Here is a 12,564-nt window from a genome sequence, read left to right on the forward strand (position 1 = left end):
GGATGCAAATTCTCTATGCAAATGTGTAATGTGTGGCGCCTCTCCTGGTGGGAGCGGGTATTACAAGTCACCACCCTTTACAATGCAGTATTCCTGTCCCCACATTTTCCAGTTGTCAGGTGTTTTTAATTATAAACAGTAGGCATGTTTTTGCTTCACGCATGTAACCCGGGTTGTTGTCCCCTGTCGCACCGCGGAGTGAAATGGGGACAATGGTTTTCCCCTCCGTCCGTGTGTGCGTCCGTGCGTGTGTGTGTGTGTGTGTGCATGCGTTGAACCTTGTGAGCGGAATATCTTGAAAAATAAATGAACTACTAACTTCTAATCCGGTGTGTGGGTGCATCTAGGCATAAGGAAGAACGCTATTGAAAATTATGTCGCCACGTCAAAATTCAAGTCGGCTGCCACCATATATATGTCTGAACCTTATGAGCGGAATATCTTGAAAAATAAACCAACTACTCACTTCTAATCTGGTGCGCGACTGTATCTAGGCATAAGGAAGAACGCTATTGAAAATTGGGTCGCCACTTCAAAATCCAAGATGCCCGCCACCATATATGTCTGAACCTTGTGAGCGGAATATCTTGAAAAATAAACGAACTACTAACTTCTAATCTGGTGTGTGGGTGTGTCTCCAACCCACTCGCAAATATTATCGACTCTTCCATGTTTCGTGCGTCTTCCACTTTGTCAACTCACATCACTTCACCGACGGGGGACCTAGGCGTAACGCTTGTTTTAATTTTAATTTCGAGAGCTGGCTGTCAGTTGCTTATACACCACCCAAATACATGTATGTGTCAGAAGAATGTGTTGCATGCTTGGACCAAGAACACGTGTAGGGCGTGGGTACTCTGCTGGTGCATAATCATTTGCCACTTCTATTTTTTTGCAACATTTATGTAATTTTAGTAAATATTTCCTGGGTAAAGTTGTAGAATAGTGTTCCCAAGATAATTTATCTTGGAGCAGTATGAAAACTTTATCATAGGTACAAGCTGATGATTTTCACTCGGTTACGCACAAAACAGCCACAAAAGGCGAATGATAAAGAAAGTGATATTTTTACAGGTGCATGAATTGTGTAAAAGTTGCACAAAAGTTACAACAAAAAAACTTTTCCCTTACCTCAACTGAACTTGATACTGTGTGAAATAAAATATCTTGACGTGTAAGCAATGATGTCTTTTTTCCCGATCATGTTATCCACACAGGCTAGGAATGTGGGAAAATGGCCCGTAAAATGGTATGCGCCTGAGTGCATCGAGTTCTTCCGGTTCACCAGTAAAAGCGACGTATGGAGCTTTGCTGTCACCATGTGGGAAGCTTTTTCATATGGAGAAAAACCTTACCGAGTAGGCTATTCGCACAACCCACAGGTTTTATATGATTATATTTGAAATGGATGTTTTTATTCAGCTAAGGAGATTTTCCCTGAGGCATTGAGTCAACCACCACAATGTGGTCACTGGTGTCACTGGTAGACCAGTCTGAGGAAGCATGGTCAACCAGAACAGCACTCGGTAGAGCGCAGACCTCCGCCAGGCTGAACAGTCTACGTTTTGTATCCCACCGATAGGTCGGATCTGGATTCGGACCTGAACCAAAATCGAATTGGCTTCTTCTTGTCAGCTACCCAACTCATCCACCAAATGTTGTCATAATCAATCAAAACCGTTTGAAATATCATGCTACATATCGTTTTTGGTCCTATCACTCAATGGGGAGGAATCACTTAGAAATAATTTAAAAAATTCTCGTATCCGGATTCGGATTCCAATCTTTACCAAAATTAAATCGATTCTTCCTTTTCACATATGCAACCTGTCCACCAGGTTTGACTGAATCCGTCCGCAACTTTTTGAGACATCATGGTATATATCGTTTTTTTCTCTATCTCTCAATGGTGAAGAATCACTTTAAATAATTAAAAAATTATCTGATCCGGATCCAGATCCATATCTTCAAAAAGATCTAATCGTTCCGTTTTTGTCACATCCCCAACTTTTCCACCAAATTTCGTCCGAATCCGTCCATACCTTATTGAGATATCCTGTTCACAGACAGACAGACAAACAAACAATCAGACAAGGGTGAAAACTTAACCTCCATCCACCTTTGGTGGCGGAGGTAACAAAGGGTTGACAGGGCAATTTTTGCTTTCAAAACTCATAACTAATCAAAACGGCACCCAACAAACAGATCATCTTTGACTATGATCCAAGTTCCCCTGGCAGCCAAATGTATCTCTTTCCATTTAAAAAATGGCCAGTGATTTTCCTCTCTTCTCCAATGGGACTTTGGTATCAAGCTGACCATTAATCGTGTGTCCAAGAAGATTGTCGTGAAAACTATATCTATTCTAGGTCACGTTTCTCAGCAATGATGCCATTGGCTGTTTGCGATGCAATTCCATGAGAACTGCAAGAGCAGCCATAGGTACCTGAGCTGTGATGATATTTCCATTTTGTTTACGTGTAGCGGAGGTTGCATGAAATGTGAACAAAACGTGCTCTGGCATTGCATTGTTGGTGCGATGTAATGATGTGAAGCAAACTGATTGTTAGAGAATGCTGAACGAGGTATATTAAATCACGGCAGTGCGCTCAGGCAACAAAAGTACAGTATCACTTCAGCCCGATAATGACAAATCTACCAAGTTAAACATGATTGTGAAAAAGTATATCAACTTTAATTTGACAATCTCATTCATAACTGTTTTGATATTGAAAAAAAAATCCCCTTCCCCTTCTCTGTTTTGGAATGACAATATGCAAGGGCATGCGTGGGTCAGAGGTTCGTGATTTTCTGCAGAAAGGTAACAGACTCAGCCCGCCTCTTGACTGTCCATCCGAGGCATACTCCCTCATGCTGGACTGCTGGAAGTACCAGTGAGTAGCAACACCCTCAATCAGCATTCCCTCATTTATTTTCCTTAGAAAAGTGTAAATTCACATCATTTATTAAACAATGGAAACATGGCATTAATGAAATAGAGACTCCATCTAGTGGTTTTAATAGTGAGAGCCATATCTAGACATTTTTCGAGCTGTCAATACAGTCTGGCATCCTCCTACCTTGCTCTCCAAGCTCTCTGCCGATTGCATCCAAGGCCAACTCCACTATTGGGTTCCTGACTTCCTCTAGTCTCGTAGTCAGTGTGCGACTCGCAACAGATTCCTTTCATCTCTCTGTCAAGGCGGGAATGCCCAAAGGAGTGTTCTAGGCCCCCATACTATTCTAATCCTCTTCAACGATCTCTCTGACTGTTGAGAAAATCCCCTTTACCTATTTGCAGATGACTTCACCCTCTGCCATGACATCCCTCATCCTTCTGACAGACAGACAGGCAGCAGCCTCTTCCTTATCCACAGATCTTACCAAAATCACTTGGAATATGTCTTTTAATCCTGACAAATCTCACACTCTCACCTTCTCTCTCTGAAAAGACCGTCTGACAAACCCTATTTCTACTTCCATAACAATCCGCTGGGGGAAGTTAAGTCATTCAAACTCCTGGTTCTCACTATCAGCCATGATCTTTTTGGGCAAATCAAATTTCATAGTTCTCCAAAGCCAGTTGTCGTCTGGGCATCCTACATCATACAAAGTCCTTCCTTGTTACACCTGAACTTCTATCGAATTACAAGGCCTTCATCCGCAGTTTGATGGAGTACTGCTCTCCCCTCTGGGCTGGCTCCCCTGCCTCACATCTTGCGCAGCTTGACGCCATGGAAAGCAAGGCCTTCAAGATCATTGGAATTTGGAATGAAGCCGAGTTCTGTCTTGCACTCTCTGCACTTTCCGTGCATTGTCGTTGTCCCTGAGTTATTGCAGGGCACACACGGTCCACCATCAACCCCCTTCTGGTGAAACTATCCAAATCCAGGATCACTGCTCACCTCAACTTATTTGTTCCTCTATTTTTCCACCTGTGGAACCATTTGTCACATTGTCTTCTATCTCATCCTTCCCTCCATGTCTTCAAGACAGCTGTTCATCACCATCTCAGATCATTCCCGACCCAAAACCACAATCTTTTCTACCCCCATTAAACCACCCCCACCTTTTGGTTTCTACCAAGTGGTTTTCTACCCCACCTCCACCAAATTTCCAGTTTTTAGTTCCTGAGAGGTTGCTCCTTTATCCATCTTGTTCACCACCTGCATCTTCCTCTACCCCTCATTTCCTCACCACATCGCTTGTTTGTCCGTCTCCGTATATTTTTCATCTCGGCCCTGATGTTGCCATTTTCCCCTTCTCTTTCTGCTGTTCCTTTTGTGATGTTGCATCCTGATCCGTTCTGTGTTTTAGCTCATCCACGAGCTTTGACCTTGTATAAAAAACCCAAAAATGGGTACTTGTTGGCATAATAGCTCTTTTTAGGTTGGAGTTGGTTTGTTTTGATTTGTTATTGAATAATTATTTTGCATGATGTAATGTGCAAGAGTAGCCAGTGTGTTGATTTGGCCAGTGGAAGATATCTCTGGGCTTAAGGATAAGTATGTGTGTCTTCATCTTTGAATGAACCTGGTTTATTTTCACATTTAAAATATATATAAATGGCATTCCCCAAAATGTAAAATGAGGCATCCCTAAATAGTTCCTTTGTAAATGATATATATATATATATATATATATATATATATATATTGTTACGGAAATCGGAGCGGCACTCCCGTTACCACAAGGGGGGGTTAGTCCCCTTGGCTGTTAAGCTGGCCGTCTCCGTTCCTGGAAACTATAACGCTCCTTTGCGGGGTGAGATTGGCCAGGGTGATTGGTCAAAGGAAGTTCCAAAATACCTTTGCCAATCCCGCCGCAAAGCAGGGATATAATTCCCCGCTCGGACCCGGACAAGATGGAGTTTGCCGAGCGGTTAGCAGTCCGAAATCCGCACACGAACCCGATCCTGAGCGTTGGCCAAATCGTGCCACGTATATTCAATTGGGGACAGGACGAAAGCGATCGGATGAGACGAAACCAAAGGGTAAAGAAAGAACACAGTTTTATTTACACCACTAAAAGAGGAAACGAAAGGTATGGTACAAAGGAAATAAAAGGACACAGGGCAAAGCTTAAACACTCTTAATTACCACTCCCGGGGACAGAACAAACACACTTTCACGAAAGGGAGTAGAATGGCAGGGCAGGGATGGAAGGTCCAGCCGCTGGAAGCGTGGGCTCCGTCCGGTTCACGCTCACTCCGGTCCGGTCTTTGGTGCCACGGCGAAACTCCGGCAGGCAGCGCGGTTAGTATATCAGCAAGCTCAGCTCCAACAGCTCCACCAACAGCTCTCAAGAAGTCCCACACGAGCCTTTATCACGAGCTTCTTCACGAGCTTTATCACCAGCCTGACCTCGAGCTCTAAGCAGTTCCACACGATCTCATATCACGAAGTCCCACACGATCTCTCTAGCAGTCTCACGCACCAGCCTTCACCACAGCTTTCACCACAGCTTTACCACCAGCTTCCAAGCGACTCGCAAGCAGTTCCACCCCCGAGCGCTTATATTGGGCGTTGGCGTATCAAGCCGCCGTTCATGGGGACATGCCCATCGGCGCGCCCACCTCGGCCCTTGGTAGTTGATGAGGGCTCCGTGGCTCCACCCTTAACAGGGGTGGACACACAAGCTCCACCCTTAACTCCACCCTTGTGGTGGTCACTCCTCCCCCCTTCTCCAACTTGGACCGCGTGCGTAATGGAGTTTGGCGCCGCAGCAAGCGGCCAACAAAAAGGCAGGGGAGGGGAGGAAAGTGAGCAACCCCAACTGCAGGTGTCCTTGGTGGCTGGAGAGAGAGCGATCGGGGATAATTGAAGGGGGCCTATCTTATTTGATTAATGCAACGAAGATTCAACTATTGGGAACAGAGCCTTAACTAGAACACATAATAATGAGACAACTAAATAGGGTTTTTAAGGTGTCCTACATGTTGCGATATGGACTAACTAGGGTGCAATCTTTAATATTGGCCAAATAATGGGGATATTTACAGGGGATTATTTATAAGGGAACATTTACTAAAATTTATAAAGTGAAGGTTCGAAAAACCGTAACAATATATATATACAATATATATATATGTATATATGCACCGTATATATACATACATACATACATACATATATATATATATATATATATATGCACCGTATATATACATATATATACATACAGTCACGTGAAAAAGTAAGTACACCCCATGTAAAGTTTTGACTTTTTCAACATATTTCAACATACAGCTATTTGATCTTCATTTCAACAATATTGATAAATAAAGGTGATATAATATAACAAATACCATGAAACATTTACGTTTTGTAGTCCATTGTATAATTTAAATAAACATAAATGCAAATTTCGCATGTGGAAAAAGTAAGTACATACATTTATCACTCCTTCAAATACCTAAAATTAGAATCAGGTGCAACAGCTCAGGTGCAAATGATTAGAACATCGTTAGAGAAGATCTTGGCAGAACCTGTCTTATTTGAACCTCAGACATTTAGTTTGGTTTGCTCTTTGTTGTTGAAGTGTGTGGCGTCACCATGCCGAGATCAAAAGAGCTCTCTGAGGCCTTCAGAAAGAAGGTCAAGGATGCCCACGAGTCTGGGAATGGTTTAAAAAAGATCTCCAAACAATTTGAAATCAATCATTTGACTGTCCGGAAGATCATCCACAAGTGGCAGTTGTTTGGAATCATCTCCAACTTGTTCAGGCCAGGCCGCCCCAGCAAGTTCAGCCCGAGAGCAGACTGCAAGATGCTGAAAGAAGTCTCTAAGAACCCCAGAATGTCATCACGGGACCTAAAGGTAGCTTTTGCCACTGTTGATGTCAAAGTGCACGAGTCTACCATTAGAAAGAGGCTGCACAAATTTGATCTACATGGGAGGTGTGCCAGGAGGAAACCTTTGCTGTCCAGAAAGAACATCAGGGCAAAACTAAAGTTTGCCAATGAAAACCTAGGCAAAGACCAGCACTTCTGGAACAATGTGCTTTGGACAGATGAGTCAAAGGTCGAGCTATTTGGCCACAGTACCAGAAGACATGTTTGGTGAAAACCAAAGACAGCATTTGCCCACAAGAACCTGATACCAACTGGAAAGCATGGTGGTGGAAATATTATGGTTTGGGGGCAGCTTTGCTGCATCAGGGCCTGGGCAGCTCACCATAGAATCCACTATGAATTCTTCATTGTACCAGAGGGTGCTTGAGGATAATGTGAGGCCATCTGTCAGAAAGTTGAAGCTCAACCGAAGGTGGACCTTGCAACATGACAATGACCGTAAACATACCAGTAAATCCACCAAGGAATGGCTGAAAGGAAAGAAATGGAGGGTTCTGGAATGGCCAAGTCAAAGCCCGGATCTAAATCCCATCGAGATGTTGTGGGGGGATTTGAAACGAGCTGTGCATGCAAGAAACCCCTCAAACATCACACAGCTGAAATAATTCTGCATGGAGGAGTGTGCAAAATTTTCTCCCAGTCGATGTCAAAGACTGGTAGACAGTTATAAGAAACGTCTACTTGAGGTTGTTTCTGCCAAAGGGGGCAATACCACCTATTTGAGCCAAGGGTGTACTTACTTTTTCCACATGCGAAATTTGCATTTATGTTTATTTAAATTATACAATGGACTACAAAATGTAAATGTTTCATGATATTTGTTATATTATATCACCTTTATCTATCAATATTGTTGTCCCCCCCCCCCCCCCCTTCCCAAGCCTCCTCCCCCCGGGCCCTCTACCTTCCACACATCTCCCTGCTCTCGGATGTTGTGTTTGAGTGCTTCCCCTTCTCTCCCCATCTTGTCTTCCGCTCCCTCTTTTTGGGTATTTTGTTTGTCTGGTTGATTTGTTTGTGAAGTAAATGTTAGCTCTTTCACGAGCCTCGATTCAGTATACAAAAAAAAAAAAAAAAAAAAATGAAGATCAAATAGCTGTATGTTGCAATATGTTGAAAAAGTCAAAACTTTACACGGGGTGTACTTACTTATTCACGTGACTGTATGTATTGTCGCGCAACTCCAATTAACATCAGAGTTGCGGAGGCCGATTGCGAAGCTTTAACTCCCGAGGCGAAAACTCAATAGCGGATTCCAATCAAACCAAAACCAAAGCGCGCAAGTTGGAGGGGAACGGCAAGGGTCCCGCAGCCTTAACTATTAAAATCAAACAGGAAACTGCGTTCAGATATATACAGAAAATAATATAAGGATTTATTAACGGTTCCGAGAACAAAGAAATGTGATGCTCTCAACCCCCTATATGGAGTACTCCCACTCGACAGAGTTATTAAACAAACCACAGGGCAGACGACGAAATGAACAAAGAGGGTGTGTGTGTGTGTGCATTCTTAGCTTTGCTCGCTCGGGAGCGTGGCGTGGAGATCGTGTAGGCCTCAGACATCTAGGCCCTGACACGTGGGCGGGAGGGGTCTCCCCGACGCGACTCGCTCGCCGGCCCCAGTCCTCTCGTCCCGCAACTCTCAAACGCTCGCCCCGTCCGAAGGACCACGGTTTCTGGGGCTGTCGTCTCTGCCTGGTGCTTTGGAGATCGTGAGTGGTTGGCGATGGTACGCAAGAGGCCACGAATATGGCCACCAATGGGGCGAACCTCGGCACAACAGCCGCCCATGCAAGCACGCGATCCGATCGCAGAGAAGATGGAGGGAACGAAGGCAGGAAAGAACGAGAGGGAGAAAATGTCCAGTGCACTCTATCACGACTGAATTCTCTCAGCTCCCCCAAATGGCGTCTGCTCTGCCTCGTGTCCAACTCCGAACTCCTCTTCTTCTCCTTCGTGTCGTCACTTCCCTCACGCACCGTCCCGCCCTCTCGTGACGTCCATTCGTCCGCCCTCCCCCATGACGTCAAAAGATCCACCCCCTTCTCATCGTGTCTTAGCAAGGTGTCTCAGCCTGCCCGTTTTGGTGGGTGTTGTTTCATTGATGTGAAAGGGAAGGGAATTAATTAATGTAGGTGCGCTAGGGGCATGAATTCCTACTGTCTAGGTGCGGTGCCAAAAGGGACATTGGATTGACCACAGGGGTGGGAAAACACAAAAAGTTACCCTTATCACCCTAACTACTTAGCACTTCCTGTCCCCGTACAGGAAATACATACGCAATTATCCCGGCATACGCCTACACATACTAACTTAAAGGTACATAGTGGGTTCTAGCTATCGCGACATCTCGAAGCATGTTACCTACTCAGATCTACTCTGCTCTACATTTTGCTCTACCAAATTCGTAACAATATACCTCAACCCTTGGCTATCGCGCCTAATTGGTGCCGCTATCGGTGCGCGTTAGCCGAAATCGCGATAGCCGAACTGAAGAACGTCTGGTAATAATTCTAATTGGTGCCAGGACCCCCAAGTTGACCACATATTTAACCTATGTTTGCCACTTTTTTACCAAGTGTTTCTACCATATAAAGAACCTACCTATGTAAACATAAAGACCCATGTTTCTACCATTTCTACCATAAAACAAGAATCACAATATGTAAATAAAAATAAAATGGTAAAAAAAGTACTTTTTTTTACCATTTTATTTACCTTTTTGGGGACGATGAGGGGCTTAGGTGGTTGGGTAGGTTCCGAGGCTTGGGTGGAGTCTTATTGACCATCGCTACTTGCCTCTAACTCATCCAGGATTGCGTCAGCTGTAGCACCAGAGAAGCGCTCAGCGTCAGAGGGCGAGTCAAAGACAGAGGGCTGTGCCTCGTTGCGACGCCGTAAGCAGGATCGGCGTCATGGGGGGGCATTCGCGGGCCATGCCCATCCAAATAAGTTATTGTGCCTCCCCCCCGCCCCCACACCCACCCGCAGGCCAAGCCTTTGGCGCCAAACTTGCACGTCGACTATATTTTGTGCAGTGTGCGTGTGTGTGTGTGTGTGTGTGTGTGTGTGTGTGTGTGTGTGTGTGTGTGTGTAAGAGAGAGGCTTTGCAGCATGTTTTTAAATTGGAACTGGGTTGGTGTGTTGGTTGTTGACGGCAAACTCTTATTATCGAGCATTTACATCATAGATTGAGGTTTCGAACGGCAGTTTGTACCCCGCCCCCCCCCCCCCACCCGCGGTTACCCTAATGTCCCCCGATTAGATTTGTTCTGACGCCGAGTCTGGCCGTCAGAATTCGGTGATCTGGCGTTGGCGGAGGGAGTTGACGTGGGCATGATACTGCTCCTCGTAACCTGCCAGTGCCGTTGTGGGGTGCTGGGCACACACATGTTAAACAAAGGTAGGCCACAACGCTTTGGGTTTAACTTGCGCTCTTTATTCCTTGCTCACTCGTCAGCACTGCCGTGCTCGGGGCTGCGAGCCCGCGTGTATATCCGGAGGCCACGCCTCACTTGGGGCGTGGCCGACACCCACTGGTGCTCGGAATTATGTCACTGCGCCAGCGAGTCATCTTGTCCGCCACACGCGCCCCCCCAGAATTCCCGCGCACCCGAAGGGTCAGTTTGCGGGGCAAACGGATGACCTGGCCGAAGCGCCCTCTGGCGGCAGGCGGCATCTGGGATGCCGGGATGCCATCTGGGATGCCTCTGGTGGCATCTGGGATGGGTGCAGAGCAGGGGGGTGGCGTGACGGCGGGGTTGGGCGGTGCCGGGGGTCCGCCCGCCGGGGGGTGGCCCCGACGCGGGGGCAGAGCCGCTGGCGGGGGGTGGTCCAAGTCGAGGTGGGCCGGCTTGAGGCGGTCCACGGAGACGCGGTCAGGAGTACCGCCGATGTCCAGGGTGAAATGCTTCGCCCCGGTCTCCAGCACCGCGGAAGGGCCCGTCGTACGGGGTCCGCAGCGGTGTCCGGTGGGCGTCGTGGCGGACAAACACGTACTCCGCCGTGCGAAGCTCCGGGGGGGGGGCGTGCGTTGGTGGACAACCGTGGTGCGCCGTCGGCACCGGGGCGAACCTCCAGGCGGTCTCCTGCAGGGCGGAGCGCTGCTGCGCCGCGGACCATGGTGCCATGGAGTCGGGGAGGAACTCGACCGGCACCCGCAGCGGTTGTCCGAAGACCAACTCCGCCGCGGATGCGCGCAGGTCGTCCTTGGGCGCCGTCCTGAGGCCCAGCAGGACCCAGGGGAGCCTGTTGACCCAGCCGCCGTCGCGGAGGCTGGCCCGGAGCGCGGCCTTCATGGCGCGATGGAAGCGCTCGCACAGGCCGTTGGCCTGTGGGTGGTAGGCCGTGGTGCGGTGCAGCTGGACGCCAAGCCCCCGTGCTACCGCCCCCCAGAGCTCCGAGGTGAACTGGGGGCTGCGGTGGGACGAGATGTCCGAGGGGGCGCCGAACCGGCAACCCAAGTGGCGATGAACGCCTGCGCGACGTCCGCCGCCATCGTTGTTGCCAAAGGCACGGCCTCCGGCCACCGGGTGGTGCGGTCCACCATTGTGAGGACATGGGTGAAACCCCGCGAGGGGGGCAGAGGTCTCACCAAGTCCACGTGAACGTGGTCGAACCGACGTTCGGGCACCGTAAACGGGGCCAGCGGGGCCTGGGTGTGGCGGTGAACCTTCGCGCGCTGGCATGCGAGGCACGTCCTGGCCCAATCGCGGATGGCCTTCCGGAGGCCATGCCAGACGAACTTGTCGGCGACCAGATTTTAGGAGGCCTCCGTGCCCGGGTGGGACAGGCCGTGGATGGCGTCAAAAACTCGGCGCTGCCAGCCGGCGGGCACGATGGGGCGAGGCCGGCCGAGGGAGACGTCGCACAAGAGGGCCACGCCCGCGCCGTCGAATGGTACCACGGTGACGCGGAGGCCCGTGATGGTGGTCCGAAAAGCCTGGACGGCGGGGTTTGGCAGACTGGTCCGCCGCCATCCGGGCATAGTCAATCCTGAGGTGGACCGCGTGGGCGACGGACCGGGAAGGCAATCCGCCACTGGGTTGTCCTTCCCCGCGACGTGCCGGATGTCCGTCGTGTACTCGGTCACGGCCGAGAGGTGACGCTGCTGCCAGGCCGACCACGGCTCGGCGACCTTGGCCATAGCGAAAACCAGGGGCTTGTGGTCGACGAAGGCCGTGAACGGGCGGCCCTCGAGCAGATGGCGGAAGTGCCGGACCGCCAGGTGGAGCCCGAGCAGCTCGCGGTTGAAGGTACTGTACCGCCGTTCGTGCGGGCGGAGCTGCCGGCTAAAAAACGCCAGCGGCTGCCAAGCTCCCTTCGCCCATTGCTTGTGCACCGCGCCCACCGCGTAATCCGACGCGTCGGTGGTGAGGGCGATCGGTGCATCGGGCGCCGGGTGCGCGAGCATGGTGGCGTTAGCCAAGGCGAGCTTTGCGCCCGCGAACGCCGCGTCCATCGGCTCGGTCCAGGCAACGTCGCCTTTGCCCGGCTTCCCCCGGAGGGCCTCGTGCAGGGGGCGCAGGAGCTGGGCAATGCGGGGCAGGAAACAGTGATAAAAGTTCACCATGCCCAGGAACTCCTGGAGCCCCTTGATCGTGCGGGGGCGCGGAAAACCCCTGACCGCCTCCACCTTGGCCGGTAAGGGGATGGCCCCGTGCCTGGTGACGCGGTGCCCCAAAAAGTCGATTTCGGTGACGCCGAACT

The 12,564-nt window shown here is 49.3% G+C and overlaps 1 protein-coding gene across 13 annotated transcripts in view; it reads left to right on the forward strand.

The window, feature by feature from the left end:
• LOC137412549 (tyrosine-protein kinase ZAP-70) overlaps nucleotides 1-12,564 on the forward strand; it is a 236,057-nt gene that overhangs the window by 62,687 nt on the left and 160,806 nt on the right. For 5 of the 13 annotated variants that reach the window (XM_078771244.1, XM_078771243.1, XM_078771239.1 and 2 more), the window contains 2 exons: nucleotides 1,218-1,358; nucleotides 2,782-2,898. In XM_078771244.1, coding sequence (XP_078627370.1) covers nucleotides 1,218-1,358; nucleotides 2,782-2,898 — 258 coding nt within the window. Of the gene's footprint in view, nucleotides 1-1,217; nucleotides 1,359-2,776; nucleotides 2,899-12,564 lie in introns of all 13 variants that reach the window. The other 8 variants (XM_078771233.1, XM_078771232.1, XM_078771234.1 and 5 more) reach the window with 3 other exon arrangements.

This window comes from Myxine glutinosa, chromosome 2 (genome assembly GCF_964187855.1).
Source record: "Myxine glutinosa chromosome 2, kmMyxGlut1.1, whole genome shotgun sequence".
Lineage (NCBI taxonomy): Eukaryota > Metazoa > Chordata > Myxini > Myxiniformes > Myxinidae > Myxine > Myxine glutinosa.